This window comes from Embiotoca jacksoni, unplaced genomic scaffold (assembly GCF_022577435.1).
Source record: "Embiotoca jacksoni isolate LCO1_2020_lvr unplaced genomic scaffold, fEmbJac1.0.p SCAF_114, whole genome shotgun sequence".
NCBI lineage: Eukaryota > Metazoa > Chordata > Actinopteri > Embiotocidae > Embiotoca > Embiotoca jacksoni.
In genome coordinates, this window is record NW_027185246.1 from 253,832 (window position 1) to 277,504 (window position 23,673).

General features: G+C 44.3%; 2 protein-coding genes across 4 annotated transcripts; one reads left to right on the plus strand and one right to left on the minus strand.

The window, feature by feature from the left end:
* Window positions 1–253: 253 nt before the first annotated feature.
* cmtm7 (CKLF-like MARVEL transmembrane domain containing 7) lies at window positions 254–11,040 on the minus strand. 3 transcript variants are annotated; one of them, XR_011177955.1, is made up of 6 exons: window positions 10,812–11,040; window positions 8,706–8,882; window positions 7,962–8,060; window positions 7,786–7,864; window positions 2,581–5,988; window positions 254–2,480 (listed from the first exon to the last, which is right to left on the minus strand). XR_011177955.1 is itself a non-coding variant. In XM_069143800.1 (5 exons), exons 1-5 carry the CDS (start codon window positions 10,923–10,925, stop codon window positions 5,975–5,977), a joined length of 483 nt encoding a protein of 160 aa, XP_068999901.1. In that variant the 5' UTR covers window positions 10,926–11,040; the 3' UTR covers window positions 254–5,974. The 3 variants fall into 3 exon arrangements, 1 of the variants encoding a protein (XP_068999901.1); XR_011177956.1 differs by having other exon boundaries at window positions 254–1,622; window positions 1,665–5,988; XM_069143800.1 differs by having other exon boundaries at window positions 254–5,988.
* Window positions 11,041–14,393: 3,353 nt separating this feature from the next.
* LOC138194794 (sialic acid-binding Ig-like lectin 15) lies at window positions 14,394–23,104 on the plus strand. The gene is made up of 3 exons (XM_069143771.1): window positions 14,394–14,436; window positions 15,376–15,768; window positions 22,264–23,104. Exons 1-3 carry the CDS (start codon window positions 14,394–14,396, stop codon window positions 22,686–22,688), a joined length of 861 nt encoding a protein of 286 aa, XP_068999872.1. The 3' UTR covers window positions 22,689–23,104.
* Window positions 23,105–23,673: the final 569 nt, after the last annotated feature.

The window sequence follows — 23,673 nt, forward strand, 5'->3', positions numbered from 1 at the left end:
GATGGTTTTCACAAGTGTTCCTGAGCCCATGCAGTGATTTCCACTCCAGAATAGTGTGTTTTTAATGCAGTGCTGCCTGAGGGCCCGAAGATCACCACCATCCAATATTGGTTTCCAGCCTTGTCCCTTGCGTTCAGATTTCTGTTCATCCTACGTTCATGTCTTCAGTCTGTGTCGTGTGCTTTGGTGATTTTTTATTTTGTGTGCGTCTTTTCTCGGTTGCACTTTGTACAAACATGAAATCAGACAGAAATGGTGCGATGAGCTTTTAATTCACAACATGCAACAAATCACAACTTTAAAAAAAAGTAGAAAACAACTGAGGTTGTGTTTCGTGATGTGGGGTCGAACACGGTGGACATCTTTTCTTCTCATCAAATAAAATCACTTTATTTCTCCACTGGCACACTTTAACTATCTTTAACACACTTTAACTATCTTTAACACACTTTAACTATCTTTAACACACTTTAACTATCTTTAACACACTTTAACTATCTTTAAAAAATCTTTGACACTCTTTAACAGACTGTAACTCCTCCCTTTCATTGTAACTCCTCCCCTTACTGTAACTCCTCCCCCTCCCAGTGAGTGTGTTCCTTGTAGTTCAGACCAGCTGATCGATGTTCATCAGCCGACCTTTAAGGCACTTTGGAGGAACAAACCTAAAGCGTGTAAACGAGCAGCGGTTCAGTCCACCGGGTCAGAACAGACGTAAACAGGAAGAAGAACTGTGTTGATGTCACTGATGATGTCAGTTTTAAAAATCTGGGTTCAGTCATTCGTCTGGATTTTATATTTCTATTGACGTTAAATAAATGTGTCTGACTCATGTCCTTCACTCAGTGCTGCCCCCTGCTGCTGAAGCCTTTCACTACCTTCTACTTACTTTCTTCTAACACAACAGAGAGGACACGGAGAGGACACGGAGAGAAGGACACGGAGAGGACACGGAGAGGAGGACACGGAGAGGACACGGAGAGAAGGACACGGAGAAACACGGAGAGGACACGGAGAGAGAGGGAGGGACACAGAGAGGACACAGAGAGGACACAGAGAGCCAAGGAGGGACACGGAGAGGACACGGAGAAGAGGACACAGAGAAGAGGACACGGAGAGGAGGACACGGAGAAACACGAAGAGGACACGGAGAGAGAGGGAGGGACACGGAGAGGACACAGAGAGAGAGGGAGGGACACGTAGAGGACACGGAGAGACACGGATCTGAAAAAAGACCTGTTTTTGGGGGCGTGTCTATTTGATTGACAGGCCTGTGGTGCAGTCAGGTTACAGCTATCGGTGGGCGGGACGTAGTATCGTCAGGTTTCCAATCAGATCGGTCAGATCCACCGCTGGCTCCTCCCATCATCGTAGAGGTCAAAGTTCACAGTTTCACCAGTTCTGACATGTTTGGTGACGTTTTCATTTTTTAACTTAATTTATTGTCATTTTAGTCGTATAGTTTTTTTTGCACGTTTTAACACGTCTGATGAAAACGTTGATTGCCCGACATGTTAACGTCATGCTAGCTTGCTAAATTGTTAGCCCCTCTGGCTTCCCTGTTGCTGTTTCCTAGCAACAGTGTTCTCACGACTTAACCACCTGAGCACTGAGCACACGACCTCCCGAGTCGTAACCACGACGTCCCGAATCGCAACCACGACCTCCCGAGTCGTAACCACGACGTCCCGAGTTCCGTTTGAAGGCGACGTGACTTCATCCTCTGGATGCTAACACGTTAGCGTGGTTAGCTTTGAAGGCCCATCACTTCCTGTTCGTTCTTCCTCCTCAAACTGTAAAGTGAAACTCGTCGGCCGACATCAGAAAATAATAACAACAACAGAAGAAGTTATCTTGGCTGAAAAACAAGATAAGCCCGTGATGCTAGCTAAAATACTTGTAGTTCTGTCCCTTTGAACGGCTAACATCACTGTTAGTAACAAGCTAACCTTTATGGAGAAAACAAGCTAACGTTAGCCAGCTAGCTACTTCGTGGTGTCAGTTCCACTGACTGAAGTCGGCTAACCTACCCTAATCTACCCTAACCTACCCTAACCTACCCTAACCTACCCTAAACTACCCTAATCTACCCTAACCTACCCTAATCTACCCTAACCTACCCTAACCTACCCTAATCTACCCTAATCTACCCTAACCTACCCTAACCTACCCTAATCTACCCTAACCTACCCTAACCTACCCTAATCTACCCTAACCTACCCTAACCTACTCTAACCTACCCTAATCTACCCTAATCTACCCTAACCTACCCTAATCTACCCTAACCTACCCTAATCTACCCTAACCTACCCTAATCTACCCTAAGATACCCTAACCTACCCTAAGATACCCTAATCTACCCTAACCTACCCTAATCTACCCTAACCTACCCTAATCTACCCTAATCTACCCTAACCTACCCTAAGCTACCCTAACCTACCCTAATCTACCCTAAACTACCCTAATCTACCCTAACCTACCTTAACCTACCCTAACCTACCCTAACCTACCCTAATCCACCCTAATCTACCCAAACCTACCCTAATCTACCCTAACCTACCCTAATCTACCCTAATCTACCCTAATCTACCCTAACCTACCCTAATCTACCCTAATCTACCCTAACCTACCCTAAAATACCCTAATCTACCCTAACCTACCCTAATCTACCCTAAGCTACCCTAACCTACCCTAATCTACCTTAACCTACCCTAATCTACCCTAAACTACCCTAACCTACCCTAATCTACCCTAACCTACCTTAACCTACCTTAACCTACCCTAACCTACCCTAACCTACCCTAATCCACCCTAATCTACCCTAACCTACCCTAATCTACCCTAACCTACCCTAATCTACCCTAATCTACCCTAATCTACCCTAACCTACCCTAACCTACCCTAATCTACCCTAATCTACCCTAACCTACCCTAATCTACCCTAACCTACCCTAACCTACCCTAATCTACCCTAACCTACCCTAAGATACCCTAACCTACCCTAACCTACCCTAACCTACCCTAATCTACCCTAACCCTTGAAAACATTGTTTCTGATTCACGTCTAGTTTTACTCATTTTAAATGACTATTGTCGACGAGGGTTCACTGAGTTCGCTTGTTATTTCGGGCTAAAGAAGAATTAAAATGAGAAAAAACACTTTAAACTTCATTCAGAGTCAAATAATCAGCGTTGGTAGGAAGCTAACCTTTTTCTGCTAACGATCTTTAGGGAGTAAACAAGCTAGTATTAGCCAACGAGCTACTTTTTAATATTTGATCAAAACTTCCTGACTTCAGTTTTTAAAGTCGAACAGCTTTTGTACAAAACTTCGGTTGATTTTCCTCAAACTTTGTTGTCATGTCGACGACTGTTTCACGTTTTCAACGATCCGCCTCACCAGCTAGCAGACGAGCTAGCAGCGCTAACGTAACGTGTTTAATTGGATCTGTTCTGTTTGACGTTCGTCACAAAGAACAAACTGCATTTTAAACATTCACTGCTGGACCAGAACCTCAGAACCACAGAACCTCAGGATCACAGAACCTCAGAACCTCAGAACCACAGAACCTCAGAACCACAGGATCACAGAACCTCAGAACCACAGAACCACAGAACCTCAGGATCACAGAACCTCAGAACCACAGAACCTCAGAACCACAGGATCACAGAACCACAGGATCACAGAACCTCAGAACCACAGAACCTCAGAACCACAGAACCTCAGAACCTCAGGATCACAGAACCTCAGAACCACAGAACCTCAGAACCTCAGGATCACAGAACCTCAGAACCACAGAACCTCAGAACCACAGGATCACAGAACCTCAGAACCACAGAACCTCAGAACCACAGGATCACAGAACCACAGGATCACAGAACCTCAGAACCACAGAACCTCAGAACCTCAGGATCACAGAACCTCAGAACCACAGAACCTCAGAACCACAGGATCACAGAACCTCAGAACCACAGAACCTCAGAACCACAGGATCACAGAACCTCAGAACCACAGAACCTCAGAACCACAGGATCACAGAACCACAGGATCACAGAACCTCAGAACCACAGAACCTCAGAACCACAGAACCTCAGAACCACGGGATCACAGAACCACAGAACCTCAGAACCACAGGATCACAGAACCTCAGAACCACAGAACCTCAGAACCACAGGATCACAGAACCTCAGAACCACAGAACCTCAGGATCACAGAACCTCAGAACCACAGAACCTCAGGACCACAGAACCTCAGAACCACAGAACTGCAGACCCATAGAACCACAGAACCAAAGAACGGGGCTGAGCGTGAGGAACCCGGTGAGCCCAGACGGACAGATGGATTCTGTGTTGTGCTTTAACAGTCAGACGTTTGATTGATGGTTGTCGTTAATTTTTGATTGACAGCTGTCGTTAAGGTTTGACAGATGGTCTTCATACGTTCACTGTTCGTCTCATTCATCTCGTAGGTTTGTTCATGTTTATTAGTTTCTGAATCATGTTTCTAGTTTGACTTCATTTGATTCTATTTAACAGCTTCATCGATCAAAACATCGATGTTTGAACCCATAAACTCGTGTAATTAATTCAAATGTGTTAAACTCCTGCGTGTCTGTTGATTGGACGTATTAACGAGCTGATCCGATGTGAACGCTGCTCTCTGGTTCTGGCTCTGATGAACATTCAGATTAAAGTTAGACAGACATGTTGTTTTAAAGCACCGTAGACGATGGAGGTGTTTGATATTTATTAATTATTGATTATTATGGATGAACCCGCAGCAGCTCTCAGACTCTGGAGAGGTGGTGTGATGCATCATGGGAGTTTCATCATTTGGACAAGCAGTTCTTTCTGCTGGTGTTTCTCTACATGTTCTTATTATCAGTGAATCATGAACACTTGAGTTCGTCTTTAAAACTCAAACGTCTCCTGACTGAACTCACAAATCTTTAAAATCATGTTTTCTGTTAAAGTTCAGTCGTTTCCTGATCAGCTGATCTGTTGTTTGTCTGTTGTTGTTTACCAGCTGATCTCCAGCAGGAGGAAACATCTTTTTGTGTCTCTGTGGTTGAGACGAACTCTAAATTAAACATCGAGCTCCCGAATCGTCTTTTCAGAAGCGTTTGTTTTAGTTTGATAGTTTGATGAAGCGTTTGACTTTAGATGTTCTAGTTGGACGTGAACGTGTTCAGGAGGTTTACGGACAATAAGAAGCGTGGAGACGAACACTTTGTGTTTGTTAGCATTGTTAGCATGCTAACGTTGTCTTTGTTTCAGCATGCTGTTGTTTTTTAGCCCCTGAGTCATGTTTTAGCATCCTAACAACATCATTAGCATGCAGGTGATTTCAGCTTGTTAATGTTTGTGAGCCCAGCGGACCGTCGAGAGCGTTCGCACGCTGATACTTCAGTGAGCGAGCCAAACGTAGCGTAGCGAGCTAACGGGGCTGGAGGTTTAAGAAAAGAGCTTTTTAAAAAGTACATAGAATAAAAAAGTAGAAGTGATGGACGTGTGTGGACGACGAGGAGGATGAAGCTTGGGACTGTAAACAAAGAGGAGGAGCAGAGACGTGGAGGCGGAGCTTAGACCTGCAGAACTTTGACTGGTTTATGGCACACAAGGACATGAAGACGGTGCCGTTGTTCCAGAGCGGACGCAGCTCTTCGAAAAGGCTTCGACTCACATAAAAAACACTTTAAAACACGTTGATGGAACAACCAGCAGGAATGATGGGAAATGTAGTCCAGAGCAGCAGAGACGTGATTGGATTAAGGTGTGTCACTCTGAGCACCATTAACGTGTCTGGAAGGATCCAATAAGAAATCAAAGGGTGACGACGGTCCTGCAGGTGGATGATCAGAGCTCCTGGTACCTCCGGATCCAGTCAGCTCATCAGTCAGCTGATCAGTCAGCTGGTCAGTCAGCTGATCAGTCAGCTGATCCAGCCATCTGGTCCTACAGGACGGGTCACCTCTTACACTGCAGCACCTGCAGGGGAGGCGGGGGGGAGAGGGAGAGGAAGAGGGGGAGGACAGTAAAAATAACTTCCATCATGTGACTCACAAGTCTGATTCTCTTTTAACGGTTATTAGCATCGTTAGCATTCCTGCGTCCCTCTGGTGCCCTGGTTCTCTAATTCTCTAGTTCTCTGGTTCTCTAATTCTCTGGTTCTCTAATTCTCTGGTTCTCTGGTTCTCTAATTCTCTAGTTCTCTGGTTCTCTAATTCTCTAGTTCTCTGGTTCTCTAATTCTCTGGTTCTCTAATTCTCTGGTTCTCTGGTTCTCTGGTTCTCTAATTCTCTGGTTCTCTGGTTCTCTAATTCTCTAGTTCTCTGGTTCTCTAATTCTCTGGTTCTCTAATTCTCTGGTTCTCTAATTCTCTAGTTCTCTGGTTCTCTAATTCTCTAGTTCTCTGGTTCTCAAGTTCTCTGGTTCTCTAATTCTCTGGTTCTCTAATTCTCTGGTTCTCTAATTCTCTGGTTCTCTAATTATCTGGTTCTCTAGTTCTCTGGTTCTCTAATTCTCTGGTTCTCTAGTTCTCTGGTTCTCTGGTTCTCTAATTCTCCGGTTCTCTAGTTCTCCGGTTCTCTGGTTCTCCAATTATCTGGTTCTCTAATTCTCTGGTTCTCTAATTCTCTGGTTCTCTAGTTCCCTGGTTCTCTAATTCTCTGGTTCTCTAGTTCTCTGGTTCTCTAATTCTCTGGTGCTCTGGTTCTCTGGTGCTCTGGTTCTCTAGTTCCCTGGTTCTCTAGTTCCCTGGTTCTCTGACTGTCTGACTTTATTTAATAAAAGTAAAGTGAGGCGACAGACAGACGCGTTTCCTCACTGCTTCCTGTCAGCAGCACATAATTAGAGAGTTTCCAGAAGATGAACGTGAAGCTTCAGACCAACAGATTCATCTGATCTGTTTCTGTTCAGGACTTCAGTCTTTAACGTCCTGATGCTCCAGATGTTTTCAATGATTGACAGGTCTGGACTGCAGGAGGCCAGTTTATCAGCGGACTCTTCTACTAGAGAACCATGCTGTTGGAATACGTGCAGAATGTGGTTGGACGTTGTTCTGCTGAAATAAACAAGACCTTCCCTGAAAGAGACGTTGTCTGGATGGCAGCATATGTTGCTCCAAAACCTGAATATATCATTCAGCATTAATGCTTCCTTCCAGATGTTCAAGCTACCCATGCCATGTGCACTAATGCATCCCTGTACCATCACAGATGCTGGCTTTAGAACTGAGCTGATAACAAGCTGGATGGTCCCTCTCCTCTTTAACCTGGAGGATGCAGCGTCCATGATTTCCAAACAGAATCTCAGATTGTGATCCATCAGACCTCAGGACAGTTTTCCACTTCACCTCAGTCCATCTTCAATGATCTCGGTCCAGAGAAGGCGGCGGTGTTTCTGGATCATGTTTCTATCTGGTTTCTTCTTTGGAGAGTTTTAACATCATTTGTGGACGCAGCGATGAACTGTGTTCACAGACGATGGTTTTTACAAGTGTTCCTGAGCCCATGCAGTGATTTCCACTCCAGAATAGTGTGTTTTTAATGCAGTGCTGCCTGAGGGCCCGAAGATCACCACCATCCAATATTGGTTTCCAGCCTTGTCCCTTGTGTTCAGAGAACCAGAGAACCTGCCAGAGACCCAGAGAACCTACCACAGGACCAGAGAACCTACCAGAGAACCATAGAAACTACCAGAGAACCACAGAAACTACCAGAGAACTGGAGAACCTACCAGAGAACCAGAGAACCACAGAAACTACCAGAGAACCAGAGAACCTACCAGCCTGAGGGCCACAGGCGACGCTGTACGACGTCCACAGGTTGACGACCATCAGGAAGGTTGCGATGAACCCGAACACCTGCAGACACACAACAGGGATTATTAACGTTGCATGAACATGTCTACATGTATGTACCATGTTGACATGTTACCCAAGTATACGTGTTCTTGCGTACCGCTGCAGCCACCAGCGCTGAAACTTCTCCCCCTTTCACCGACGCCACGATGGAGGCGATGAAGATGAGGACGGCCCCCACAGAGTAATGGAAGAACTCCTGAGATACAGATCAATCAATCAATCAATCAATCAGAGGATCAATCAATTAACCAATCAATCAATCAGATGACCATCAATCAATTAATCAATTAGATGCTACATCAATCAACCGATCGATCGGAGGATCAATCAATCCATCAATCAGTCAATCAATAAATCAATCAATCAATCTGTTGATGGAAGTATTGATCTGTTGATGGAAGAGTCATCTTCATCATCAATCTGTGGTCTCAATCATTGATCTGTCACTCAAACACACCTGCATACCTGCAGCACACCTTCTCATCCTGAATGTCAGATTTATTGATCCTGAACCTGAATGTCAGATTTATTGATCCTGAACCTGAATGTCAGATTTATTGATCCTGAACCTGAATCTCCGATTTATTGATCCTGAACCTGAATCTCCGATTTATTGATCCTGAACCTGAATCTCCGATTTATTGATCCTGAACCTGATTGTCAGATTTATTGATCCTGAACCTGAATGTCAGATTCACCGTTTGTGAGTCTGAATTGAACAGGAAGTGCTTCTACCACCTGCAGTCTTCCTCCTTTGAACCGTGTAGACATAGTTGTGACTTCCTGTTCTGTAACCATGACAACCAGACACTGACAGATGTGTGGCGGTTTCTGTGCTCACCGTCAGCGGCCAGTTGATGCAGGGCATCTTGGCCTGCAGTCTGAACATGTGCATGAGGAAGAAGACGAGGAAGGCGATGAGGAACCAGAGCGCCACCACCTCGAAGTATTGGAAGGCGGCCCAGCTGGGCCAGCCGCGAGCGCAGCGGATGCACAGGAAGGCGATGAGCAGGGCGAGCTGCGAGGAAGCAGAGCGACGCCTTAACATCTTCAAGTCTGATTCTCTTCATCTTCTCTCACATGCAGATCAAACCCACAACGACTCTTCATGTTTCCTGTCCTCCTCCTCCATCTGTGGCTCTCAGCTCAGGAAACAGCGACCAGAAATATCTTTAAATAGACGCGAAACCACCAGAAATATCTTTAAAGAGAGGTGAGACCACTAGAAATATCTTTAGACGCGAAACCACCAGAAACATCTTTAAAAACACAAAACCACCAAAAAATCTTTAAATACACAATACCACCAGAAATATCTTTAAAGACACGCGAAACCACTCGAAATATCTTTAAAGACACGCGAAACCACTCGAAATATCTTTAAAGAGACGCGAAACCACCAGAAATATCTTTAGAGACGTGAAACCACCAGAAATATCTTTAAATAGACGCGAAACCACCAGAAACATCTTTAAGTAGACGCAAAACCACTAGAAATATCTTTAAATAGACGCGAAACCACCAGAAATATCTTTAGAGACGTGAAACCACCAGAAATATCTTTAAATAGACGCAAAACCACCAGAAATATCTTTAGAGACGTGAAACCACCAGAAATATCTTTAAATAGACGCAAAACCACCAGAAATATCTTTAGAGACGTGAAACCACCAGAAATATCTTTAAATAGACGCGAAACCACCAGAAACATCTTTAAGTAGACGCAAAACCACTAGAAATATCTTTAAATAGACGTGAAACCACCAAAAATATCTTTAAATAGACGTGAAACCACCAGAAATATCTTTAAAGAGATGTGCGACCAGAAATATCTTTAAAGACACGAAGTGACCAGAAATATCTTTAAATACACAATACTACCAGAAATATCTTTAAAGACATGAAGCGACCAGAAATATCTTTAAAGACACGAAAACACCAGAAATATCTTTAGACGCGAAACCACTAGAAATATCTTTAAAGACACGAAAACACCAAAAATATCTTTAAATAGATGCGAAGCCACCAGAAATATCTTTAATGACACAAACCCACCAGAGATATCTTTAAAGAGATGGAAAACCACTAGAAATATCTTCAGACGCAAAACCACCAGAGATATCTTTAAAGAGACACAAAACCACAATAAATATTTTTAAAGACGCGAAACCACCAGAAATATCTTTAAAGACGCGAAACCACCAGAAATATCTTTAAAGACGCGAAACCACCAGAAATATCTTTGGAGACGTAAAACTAACAAAATTAACTTTAATGAGATGGAAAAAAACACAAACAAACAATAAAACACCTAAAATAGACAAGAAATCACCACAAACAGACAAAAAAAAAACATAAAAATAATAAAATAACCAGACAGAAAACTAACACAAAAAACATTTAAAAGAAGAAAACCAGAGACAGAAAATAACCATAAACTGAACACTCTGGGGCCCTGTGGGGGGGTCTGTTGAGGGCCCTGTGGGGGGTGTGTGGGGGGGCCCTGTGGGGGGTGTGTGGGGGGGCCCCGTGGGGGGTCTGTTGAGGGCCCTGTGGGGGGCCCTGGGGGGGGTCTGTTGAGGGCCCTGTGGGGGGTGTGTGGGGGGTCCTGGGGGGGGTCTGTTGAGGGCCCTGTGGGGGGGCCCCGATGGGTTCAGATGGATTCTGGTCCATTCCTGTGTCTGATGGAAGTTACTAATATCTGTCCATCACGTGATTAACTTCCTGTCTGACGTCATATCCTGATCAATAATAATTAATTCATGTCAACACCTCCAACGCCACATTAACTTCACAATCTCCATGGTAACGCCTCAGCTAACGGCTAACGTTGGCTACCTCGGGTTAAACTCGGACACTGCAGCTGAAGTCCCGGTTATAACCCGGTTAAACCCGGTTACAGCCCCGGTTTAAAGCCCCGGTTGTTTTGAGCGGGACCGGCTCTCACCATCTGTCCCATCTTGAGTAGTCCCGGGATGGTGCGGGTGTAGCCCAGGTTCAGGACGCCGTCCCCGGACGACCTCAGCGTGGTGGTCGTCGTGGTGATGACGGTGTGCGACATGTTGTTGTTGTTGTTGTTGTCAACAAACGGCGGTAAACAGATGTTTACAGGAGTTGAATCGCTGCACGGAGTCACCGGAGGCTGGAGTCGTTACGGCCCGTCTGTCCGCAGTTCACCGTCATCAAACTACAACGTGTACACACGATGGCTTCCGGCAAGGATTTCAGAATAAAAGCTCTACACGATCAACTTTTTGAAACAAACAATTCTCCCAAATAATATCGACTCAATAATTTACATCTGCATTAGATTCATCTTGACTGGAATTACAGATATTTTCACTGTTGAGTTGTTGTTTTTTAATTAATTACTTAATTGTTTAGATAAAACTCATAAAATAATAATAAATGTTTTTCTTTGTTTTGCTTGGAAAATGACTGAAACGATTCAATATGAAATAGTTGCTGTAGAGCGTGACAGGGCTGTTCCCATAAAACACAACAATACAATAAATAAATAATAATAAAAATCATCCTTTGATTATAGATGTTTTATCACTATAATTTCTTCTGACACTGGTTTTACTGTTATATTATGATATCTCTTATTTGTATTATTTTAATTTCCTTCATCTAACTTCATTAAAGTCTCAATTATATTAAAAAACAGTTAAAAAAAACATCATCTTAAGAGTCACAACAATAAACACAAACAACAGAGAAAGACAACATGACAACATAAAAGTCAGAAATCCGGTGAGTTTGGAGAGTTCTAAACATTTTATTATAATTTTTAAACAATAACTCCTGAGTGGTGTTCCTGCCGATCAATGTCATGCTTTTATTTTGAAGTACACATCCTGTGTGTGCAGGTTTCAAGGTGGCTGCGCTTGTCATCTTTGACGGGTGGTGCTGTGTGGGGGTGTGGTCTGTCAGGAATCTCTGCAGCAGCAGCTTACAGACCAAACACACACACACACACACACACACACACACACACACACACATTGTTCTGTGATGAGCAGAGACAACAGAGAGGTGCTGCCAGGACAGTTTCCTTTACATCAACACACACAAACAGCAGACGATCCAACAACACACACACACACACACACACACACACACACACACACACACACACACACACACACATACACGTTTGTCCAGCTATCTTTGTGAGGACATTCACCGAAGTAATGCATTCCCTCGATCTAAATCTAAATCTGATCTGAATCTGATCTAAATATAATCTGAATCTGATCTAAATCTGATCTGAATCTGAATCTGATCTGAATCTGATCTGAATCTGATCTAAACCTGATCTAAACCTGATCTAAATCTGATCTGAATCTGATCTAACTCTGATCTGAATCTGATCTGAATCTGATCTAAACCTGATCTAAACCTGATCTAACTCTGATCTGAATCTGATCTAAATCTGATCTGAATCTAATCTGAACCTGATCTGAATCTGATCTAAATCTGATCTGAATCTGATCTAACTCTGATCTGAATCTGATCTAAGCCTGATCTAAATCTGATCTGAATCTGATCTGAATCTGATCTAAGCCTGATCTAAATCTGATCTGAATCTGATCTGAATCTGATCTAACTCTGATCTGAATCTGATCTAAACCTGATCTAAATCGGATCTGAATCGGATCTGAATCTGATCTGAATCGGATCTGAATCTGATCTAAACCTGATCTAAATCTGATCTGAATCTGATCTAACTCTGATCTGAATCTGATCTGAATCTGATCTAAACCTGATCTAAACCTGATCTAACTCTGATCTGAATCTGATCTAAATCTGATCTGAATCTGATCTGAATCTGATCTGAATCTGATCTAAGCCTGATCTAAATCTGATCTGAATCTGATCTGAATCTGATCTAAGCCTGATCTAAATCTGATCTGAATCTGATCTGAATCTGATCTAACTCTGATCTGAATCTGATCTAAACCTGATCTAAATCTGATCTGAATCGGATCTGAATCTGATCTGAATCTGATCTGAATCTGATCTAAACCTGATCTAAATCTGATCTGAATCTGATCTAACTCTGATCTGAATCTGATCTGAGTCTGATCTAACTCTGATCTGAATCTGATCTGAATCTGATCTAACTCTGATCTGAATCTGATCTAAACCTGATCTAAAACCACACTCAGTGAGTCCCAGCGAGTCTCTGCTCCACTGCAGCTGGACGAGCCTCCTGAATGTTTGAGCTCATTAATAATTCAAGGTGCAGCATCAGAGACAGAAGGAGAGTGTGCAGCTCTGCAGCACCTCAAACTCTCCCGAGCAGCAGCTCCAACCAGCAGTGATATCATCGACCAGCAGTGATGTCATCAACCATCATCCATCAGTGATGTCATCAACCAGCAGTGAGGTCATCGTTGGTTTGTGAACATTATGGAGCCTCCAGTCCATCTCGCTAGTTCGAAGGACTCATTTTTCAGAAATGAAGCTACGGACACTTTTATTTCCAGTCTGACAGCTCCACAGCTCCACATGCAGTCCCACCAGCAGCCACTAGAGGCTGCTCAAACAGACTCCTGTTCAAACAGAACAACATTAAGGCGTTCTGGAGGAAAGTTCTGGACAGTTTGTACTTCCTGAGTTTGTCTGACTAGAAAACATCATCATCTCATTAAGTTCACGTTACCTGTTAGCACAAGGGAGCTAAAGGAGCTCACGCTGGCTTGTGTGGGCGTGGCCTGTGTTGGCGTGTACGAGGTCGAGGAGTGAAAAACATCCTGCACAGAAAACATCAACACACTGCAGACACACACATGGTAACCATGGTAACCTAACTTCTCACTTTCAACCACATCCTGTGGCCACAAAGTGGTTACACACACACACCAACGGAAACACACACAAACATACAGCAGGAAGTGAAGCTGAAACCTGCAGCAACTTTGTTTTAAACAAGCTGGACAGAGTTTGACATGAGGACATGTGGACATTAAGAAAGGAGGACATTAGGATAGGAGGACATGAGGAAAGGAGGAAAGGAGGACATTGGGAAAGGAGGACATGAGGAAAGGAGGACATTAGGAAAGGAGGACATGAGGACATGAGGATGTGATATGTGAGGAGACGTCCTGATGAGACGTTGTGCCCTTCCTGAAGATGAAGACCAGGTGTGATCCTCCCATGTGACCTCACCTGGAAGGAAACAGAGACGGACTCTGTCTCATGACAAGGTACTATCAGAGAAATGCTATCAAATAAATACTGTCAGATAAATAGTGTCAAATACTTTACTTATTGATGCAATAATGTGGAAATGAAATTTATAAATGCTGGTCAACAACCGAGGAATGCTAGCCGTTAGCCTAGCGCTGCTGGTGGCGAGAAAGATGGTGACTAATAAAAGACATGAAGGATATATTAATAGAAGAATGGAAAAACATCAGTGGACGAGACGAGTCTGACAGCTACTGAGTCACACACACACACAGACACACGCACACACACTGACACCCGTCCTGCCCAGTTGTGTCTCCGTGGTCTCATCATGGACGCCCGCTCAGTCTCTTTGACTCTGCTGTTTGTTTCAGGTGAGCTGGTTTTCGTCTTCAACCTTTCAGGATGTGATTCTCCATCTGTGGTTTCAGGAGATTTAAAAGTCAGACAGAAGTAGATTCCTTAGACTCAGTAGTTCACTGATCGGGTTCAACCCGACTGAACACATCTGATTTATTTCAGCTGCAGTCAGAAGAACTATAACTGTTGTAGAGAGGGAACGATGAAGTCTCTGATCAATAACTCTCAAATGTTTCCTGAAGTTTAAACTGCTTCCTGTAAAATGAGGTTTGTTGTAACCACAGACTGTTTATAAAAGAGTTCGTAGCTTCAGGTCTGTAAGATGGTTCTGATCCAGAAGTGTCTTCAGCTGCAATACCAGCGAGTGCCACTAGAGGTCGGCTCCAAAAAGCCTCCGGCTCCATAGACTCCCATTCAACTTCTCTCATCAAATCCAAAGTGAATAAAATGTGTCCATCAGTTATCTCGGTGTTGTTAGCTAAAGTCACTCCTTCTTCTTAGTTTTCTGGAGGTCCATCTGAAAATAATCCCTCATTCATTAGAAAAGAAGATTCAAGAAGACCTGTTTTTGGGGGCGTGTCTGTTTGATTGACAGGCCTGTGGTGCAGTCAGGTTACAGCTATCGGTGGGCAGGACGTAGTATCGTCAGGTTTCCAATCAGATTGGTCAGATCCACCGCTGGCTCCTCCCCCAGCTCGTCCAAATATGGTCACTTCCTGCTCCAAACCGCTCCGAACTAACAAGATGGTGACGGACAGAATCTGAACTGGAGGATTCATAACGTTCACAAACCAACGATGACATCACTGATGGTTAATGAGGTCACTGATGGTTGATAACATCACTGATGGTTGATGAGGTCACTGATGGATGCTGATTGGTTGAATAATATATTCTCTGAATAGTGCGACTCCTCATTTCCTGACCTGAAACCTCAGATGTTCTTTTTTCAGTCGTCATTTGCTCTGGAGACGACGGCTGGTCCACGAAGGTGCAGTCGGAGGTGCGAGGCATCGAGGGCTACCCGGTGGTGCTGCCCTGCACCTTCAGCCACCCGCAGCACTCCCAGCATTCCTCCCTGCAGGTTGTGTGGCGTCTGGGCCACGGCGCCGGCGCCACCGTCCTGTTCCGCTGCACCAGCCGACCTGGGGCGCCAACCTGCGAGGCCGGGCTGCAGCAGGACCAGAGGTACCGGCTGGAGGGCAACCCGCGGGAGCATGACCTGTCGCTGCGCATCAACGGCGTCGCCCTGCAGGACAGCGGACGGTACTACTGCCGAGTGGAGGTTCTGGGTCGAGAGCACGTCAACTTCGAGGACAAGATGGGGACCCGACTGAGAGTGGAGGGTACGGTCCGAATACAGGCAGAGCTCTGCCTCCTGGGAGATCCGGTGTCTTTATTAAATTCAATTCAATTCAATTCAATTCAATTCAATTCAATTCAATTCAATTCAATTCAATTCAATTTTATTTATAAAGCACCAAATCACAACACAGGTTATTTCATGGCACTTAACACATTAAAGTCCTTACAGCAAGACTTTACAATATTCCTCATCAAAGATGACTCCAAGGTTCCTCACAGTTTTGCTGGAGGCCAAGACAATGTCATCTAGAGTAACTAAGTGATTACAGAAAGAGTTTCTGAGGTGTTTAGGACCAAGTACAAGAACTTCTGTTTTGTCTGAATTTAGAAGCAGGAAGTTTTTGGTCATCCAGGCCTTTATGTCTTTTAGACAGGCTTCAAGTTTTACTAACTGATTAGTTTCATCTAGTTTTATAGAAAGATATAGCTGAGTGTCATCTGCATAACAATGGAAGTTGATGCAGTGCTTCCTGATGACATCTCCTAATGGAAGCATGTACAAAGTAAAAAGTATTGGGCCTAACACTGAGCCTTGTGGAACTCCATAACTAACTCTTGTTTGTCTGGAAGAGTCATTGTTGACATGGACAAACTGGAATCTATCTGATAAGTAGGATTTGAACCAGTCTAATGCAGTTCCTTTAATCCTCGTAACGTCTTCTAATCTCTGTAATAAGATCGTGTGATCAATCGTATCAAAAGCAGCACTGAGGTCTAGAAGAACAAGTAGACAGACAGACAGACAGACAGACAGACAGACAGACAGATAGATAGATAGATAGATAGATAGATAGATAGATAGATAGATAGATAGATAGATAGATAGATAGATAGATAGATAGATAGATAGATAGATAGATAGATAGATAGATAGATAGATAGATAGATAGATACTTTATTAATCCCACAAGGGGAAATGTTTTTGCTACAGCAGCATTATAGGTACAGGAAAACAATAAAACAACAGTAAAAAATATTACTTATAAAAATGCCCAGTATATACAATAAATAGAATAAAATAAAATAGAATAATTAAATTAAATTAAAGCTAAGTAAACAATAGTGCAAAGATTTAAACAAACAAGAAAACAGATAACGACCGGTGTTATTGTTGTGTGATGGATTTTGCCAGAGGGCAGGAATGATCTCCTGTATCAGGAATGATCTCCTGTATCAGGAATGATCTCCTGTATCTGGAATGATCTCCTGTATCTAGAATGATCTCATGTATCAGGAATGATCTCCTGTATAAGGAATGATCTCCTGTATAAGGAATGATCTCCTGTATCTGGAATGATCTCCTGTATCTAGAATGATCTCCTGTATCAGGAATGATCTCCTGTATCAGGAATGATCTCCTGTATAAGGAATGATCTCCTGTATAAGGAATGATCTCCTGTATCTGGAATGATCTCCTGTATCTAGAATGATCTCCTGTATCTAGAATGATCTCCTGTATCAGGAATGATCTCCTGTATAAGGAATGATCTCCTGTATCTGGAATGATCTCCTGTATCAGGAATGATCTCCTGTATAAGGAATGATCTCCTGTATCTGGAATGATCTCCTGGATCAGTAATGATCTCCTGTATCTGGAATGATCTCCTGTATCTAGAATGATCTCATGTATCAGGAATGATCTCCTGTATAAGGAATGATCTCCTGTATAAGGAATGATCTCCTGTATCTGGAATGATCTCCTGTATCTAGAATGATCTCCTGTATCAGGAATGATCTCCTGTATCAGGAATGATCTCCTGTATCTGGAATGATCTCCTGTATCTAGAATGATCTCCTGTATCAGGAATGATCTCCTGTATAAGGAATGATCTCCTGTATCTGGAATGATCTCCTGTATCTAGAATGATCTCCTGTATAAGGAATGATCTCCTGTATCAGGAATGATCTCCTGTATCTGGAATGATCTCCTGTATCTAGAATGATCTCATGTATCAGGAATGATCTCCTGTATAAGGAATGATCTCCTGTATAAGGAATGATCTCCTGTATCTGGAATGATCTCCTGTATCTAGAATGATCTCCTGTATCAGGAATGATCTCCTGTATCAGGAATGATCTCCTGTATAAGGAATGATCTCCTGTATAAGGAATGATCTCCTGTATCTAGAATGATCTCCTGTATCTAGAATGATCTCCTGTATCAGGAATGATCTCCTGTATAAGGAATGATCTCCTGTATCTGGAATGATCTCCTGTATCAGGAATGATCTCCTGTATAAGGAATGATCTCCTGTATCTGGAATGATCTCCTGGATCAGTAATGATCTCCTGTATCTAGAATGATCTCATGTATCAGGAATGATCTCCTGTATAAGGAATGATCTCCTGTATAAGGAATGATCTCCTGTATCTGGAATGATCTCCTGTATCTAGAATGATCTCCTGTATCAGGAATGATCTCCTGTATAAGGAATGATCTCCTGTATCTGGAATGATCTCCTGTATCTAGAATGATCTCCTGTATCAGGAATGATCTCCTGTATCAGGAATGATCTCCTGTATAAGGAATGATCTCCTGTATAAGGAATGATCTCCTGTATCAGGAATGATCTCCTGTATTTGTCCTTGTGGCAGCAGCTGGAGGAGTCTTTTGGAGAACGTCCTCCTCTGTCCCTGCAGCAGGTGGTGGAGAGGGTGGTCAGGGTTATCCAATATGGATAATAGTTTGTTCAGCGTCCTCCTCTCCACCACCTTTTCCAGACTGTCCAGTTTACAGCCGATGATGGAGCCGGCCTTCTTAACCAGTTTGTTAAGTCTGTTGGTGTCTCCGGCTCCAATGCTGCTCCCCCAGCAGACCACAGCGAAGTACAATGCACTGGACAAACTGACGGACAAACTGTGGTCTGCCTGTCAGGTAGTCAGTGATCCAGGAGACGGTGGACACGTCCACCCCCACCACCACCCGCAGCTTCTCACTCAGCAGCAGTGGTTGAATGGTGTTAAATGCACTGGAGAAATCAAAGAAAGTGATTCTCACAGATTCACCGGTTCCATCCAGGTGAGACTGAGCTCGTTGCAGCAGGTAGATGATGGCGTCGTCCACTCCCACGTGAGGCTGGTACGCAAATTGTAGAGGGTCCAGAGAAGATTTCACCAGAGACCTGAGGTGGGCCAAGACCAGCCTCTCCAGCACCTTCATCACATGAGATGTGAGGGCAACCGGTCGGTAGTCGTTGAGGCCAGATGGAGTCGTCTTCTTGGGGACTGGAACCAGGCAGGACGTCTTCCACAGCACCGGGACTTCCTCCTGCTTCAGGCTCAGGTTGAAGAGGTGTTGTAGGACCTCAGCCAGCTGGACGGCGCAGGTCTTCAGGACCCTGGGGCCGATGCCGTCAGGTCTTCAGGACTCCGGGGCTGATGCTGTCAGGTCCTGCAGACTTGCGCTGGTGGAGTCTCTCCAGCTGTCTCCTAACCTGGCCAGAGAGGTGGGAGAGGGGGGTCATGGCATCGATGGTGGAAGAGCCCTTTGGCGTTGAGGACTCTGTGTCCATGTAGCTCACCAGCTAGGGGGGGGCAGAGGGGGGAGGGGGTGGAAGGCAGCAGAGGGGTTTGGGAGGTGTAAGGTGTGGAGGAGACAGATGAGGGTGGTGAACTAAACCTGTTGAAGAAACAGTTTATCTCATTGGCCCTCTCCAGGTTCCCCCTGGTTGTTCCTCTCCAGGTTCCCCCTGGTTGTTCCTCTCCAGGTTCCCCCTGATTGCTCCTCTCGAGGTTCCCCCTGATTGTTCCTCTCCAGGTTCCCCCTGGTTGTTCCTCTCCAGGTTCCCCCTGATTGTTCCTCTCCAGGTTCCCCCTGGTTGTTCCTCTCCAGGTTCCCCCTGGTTGTTCCTCTCCAGGTTCCCTCTGGTTGTTCCTCTCCAGGTTCCCCCTGGTTGTCTCTCTCTCCCCTTGAACCAAGTAATCTCCTTCATACCGGTCCACACCTCCCTCACGTTGTTCTGCTGGAGTTTTGCCTCCAGCTTCCTCCTGTAGGAGTCCTTGCACTCTCTCATCTTCTCCTTCAGGTGGCGCTGCACTCTCCTGAGCTCCTCCCTGTCCCCAGACCTGAAGGCTGCTTTCTTCTGATTAAGAAGCACGTTCAGGTCACTGGTGATCCACGGCTTGTTGTTGGGGAAGCATTTTACAGTCCGGGATGGTACGGTGGTGTGTTCACAGAATTTGATGTATTCTGTGATACAGTCCGTCCTGCTGTTGATGTCCTCCCCATGTGGTCCACACAGCACATCCCAGTCCGTGGACTCAAAGCAGTCCTGCAGGGCGTCTTTAGCCTCCTGTGTCCAACTCCTCACAGTCCTGGTGGTCACAGGCTGCCTCTGCACCAGAGGAACATACTTTGGAGTCAGCAGGACCAGGTTGTGGTCTGATCTACAAAGGGGGGGGAAGGGCAGCAGTACTGTATGCATCCATGGCATTAGCATACAGTAAGTCCAGAGTTTTATTGTTCCGGGTGGGGCAGTTCACATACTGGTGAAAAGTTGGCAGTACTTTATCCAGACTGGTTAAAGTCTCCAGTAACTAACAAAAATGCACCGGGATGCTTAGTCTGAAGTTTGGACACAGTGGAGTGGATGGTGTCCACTGCTGCCTCTACGTCAGCTGATGGAGGAACGTACACAGCGATAACAATGGCGGACGTGAACTCCCTCGGCAAATAATAAGGGCGCATCCCCACGGCTAGCAGTTCAATGTCCGGGCTACAGAAACGTTCCTTCACACACACGTGGTCGGGATTACACCACCTCTCGTTCACATAGACTGCAATCCCTCCACCTTTCTTCTTACCGCTCTGAACAACGTCTCTGTCCCCCCGAACAGTCCTGAAGCCGGTACGGCCGCGCTGTGGTCCGGGAGATGTGAGTGCAGCCATGTCTCGGTGAAACACATGATGCTGCACTCCCGGTACTCTCTCTGGGTCTTTACCAGCACCGAGCTCGTCCGTCTTGTTGGCCAACGACCTCACGTTCCCCATTAAGATCTCTGGTACCGATGGTTTATATTTCTTCCTCTTTGCCTTCAGCTTAGCTCCAGCTCTGCAACCCCGACGTCTTCTCCGAATTTCGTCCGGGATTTCAGGCCTCGCTCCGGGCAGCAGCAGTAGAGGTCTACTCAGCACGATCAGCTGATCACGAGAGTAAACAATGGCCCCGGTCCACTGTGCGTAGCGCTCCGTTACAAAGAGGGAAAAAAGTAGAAGAAGAGCCACCAGAAAAGAGGAAAAGTTACGGTCCATTGTCTGACCGTCACTTAACACACGTGAAAGAAATAAACCAACAACAACTCCGAAGAGAGAAGAAAGAAAGAAAAATACTTAAAACAAAAACACACTGTTACTGCTGTAACAGGCTGCCACTAGCACGGCGCCATCTTCATGGAAAGTACAGAGACGAGTCCATTATCTGAGGCTAATAAAAGGTCGTTGGTAACTTTCACCAGAGCTGTTTCTGTGCTATGATGAACTCTAAAGCCTGAAAATCTTCAAACAGATCATTCCTTTGTAAATGATCACAAAGTTGATTTGAAACAACTTTTTCAAGGATTTTAGAAATAAACTTCAGGTTGTAAATTGGTCTGTAGTTTCCTAAAACAGCTGATCAAGAGTCGGCTTTTTAAGTAAATGTTTAATTACAGCCACTTTAAAAGCCTGCGGTACATAGCCGGTTACAAATAGATAGGTTGATCTGATCTAATATGGAAGTATTAATTAAAGGGAAGACTTCCTTAACAAGTTTAGTTGGGATGAGATCTAACAGACAGCTAGAGGATCCAGATGAAGAAATAATTCTATTTAACTCAGAGAGCTCAACAGGAGAGAAATGTTCCAAGTTTACATCTGGTCCTTTATGACATCACAGTGTTGAACTTGTTTCACCAAACATCGATTTAGACTTTAAATGCCGTTTCAGTAATAAATGTCCAGATCGATAAATTTCAAAAACTTTAAAACATTTGTTTGTCTGAACTTTTCTTCTTTTCTCTTCCATGAATCATTTCACGACCGCTGAGATTTTTCTGATGACCCTCCAAAGGACTCGCCCCCTCAGGTTGAGAACCAGAATGAGTACCATTAAAACTTGATGTACATGCTCTTCAGAATATTTTGAACAGAGGAATTTGACCTGTAACGGAGTATTTTTAAGTTGGAACAACCTGCTGTCACCCCAAAGCCTGTAATACACCCACTAGTCCACCAGAGGGCGGCGTGTCGAGTCGCGGAACACGTCGGAATTGAACCCGTCTGGCTCTAAAGTTCGTGTCTCAGGTGTTTTCGGAAAACAAAACTTCTTGCTCGGGGTTCCTAAAAGATTTGTTGAAACAAATCCACGTTGCCGCCTACTTCCCCGCTGTCCTCTAGTGGCCTGCCGGGTATATGACTGTCTTTCATTCCACACTGTCTGTGAAGTAGGTTGTATTTAGATGGAGGTGTTTCCGTGGTAACCCCTTTTCCTGTATTCCAGCGCCTCCGAAGATCCTGGCGCTGTCGGTGGAGGGCAGCGAGCGGTCCGGCTACCGCGCCCTGTGTCGGGTGCAGGGCTCCCCGCTGCCGGACGTCCAGTGGCTCGGCCCTGACGACCTCCTGGAGGGTTCCTTGGTGGGGCCGCTGGCTCAGGGCTCCCCAGCCCGCTACCACACCGTGAGCCAGCTGGGGGATGTGGCGCCGGGCCAGCAGTACACCTGCAGTGCCTCCAACCCGCTGGGCAAAGAGCAGGCCGCCCTGTACGTCCTGCCCCCCCGGCTCCCGCCGGCCGCCGCCGCCACTCCGCTTCCTCTCCTGCTCCTCCTGTCCGTGTCCCTGGGGGCCAAAGTGCTCCTGCTGGTGGGGGTGGGGGTGTGGATGGTGCAGGGGGGGGCGCTGCAGCGAGTCAGCTGCTGGTGGAAGTAACTAGCTGTGATTTAACAACACTTTACTTCATTATCAGCAGGATTTATAAAGACGTAATAACTGGCTGATGTATGAAAATACAGTCAAACAGCTGTGATGATGTATCATGTTGTTTTATAGGAGAACCTAAAATACTGTTCACTAATTAACACTTCAAATGTCTGCTTTTAAATTACATTATGAACATTCATTAAATATTTCAACTGTGATTATAACAACCTGTTTAATCTTAATTTCTGCAGATTATAATTATTGTTGTTATTTGAATTTAAACTGTTTTTAAAATTAAAGATATTAACCCAATTTATAATCTAACTATAATTTACTGTAATTTATTTGATGCTTTCTTTGTTTGCAGAGGAAAATGAGGCGGCACTTTGTTTTACATTTAATTCCTAAATAAATACTTTTCTAAAACATCCAAAAAATAAACTATCGAGTACATTTTTTATAATTATAGATTAATTACAAATGTGCATCAAAAAAAGCAAAGTAAATGCAAATAAATATTATTTTTTGTTGTTTTCAGTGAAAAATTTATTTTCCATGTACTGAATAAATGCTTACCTGGCAAATGTAATGCTCTTAGAAAAAGTCTTTACATTATCAATAAATTAGAAATAATTACGGCAAAGTGTACATTTGTAACGCCATCTCTATTTTTCTGACAACTTGTACCAAATTACATTTCTGGAAAGTTTTTGGGAAATCTCAATATTTTCTGAAACTACAGACACGTAAAACAAAGTATCGTCTGCAAACTGTTTGATGCTGTAAGTCTTGTTTAAAGGCTCAAATGTTTACTGTTAAAGAAATCTCTTTAAAAGTAATTCTGCAGACTGTTTTCTTCCAATAAAGTCTAAAAGAGTCTTCACAGCCAATACAAAGAGCAAAAACTCTCTTTTTTCAATGATAAAGCATCGACATCATTTTACGACACCAAGACTTACAGCTATCAACTGTTTAGACATATTAGTATTTTTAC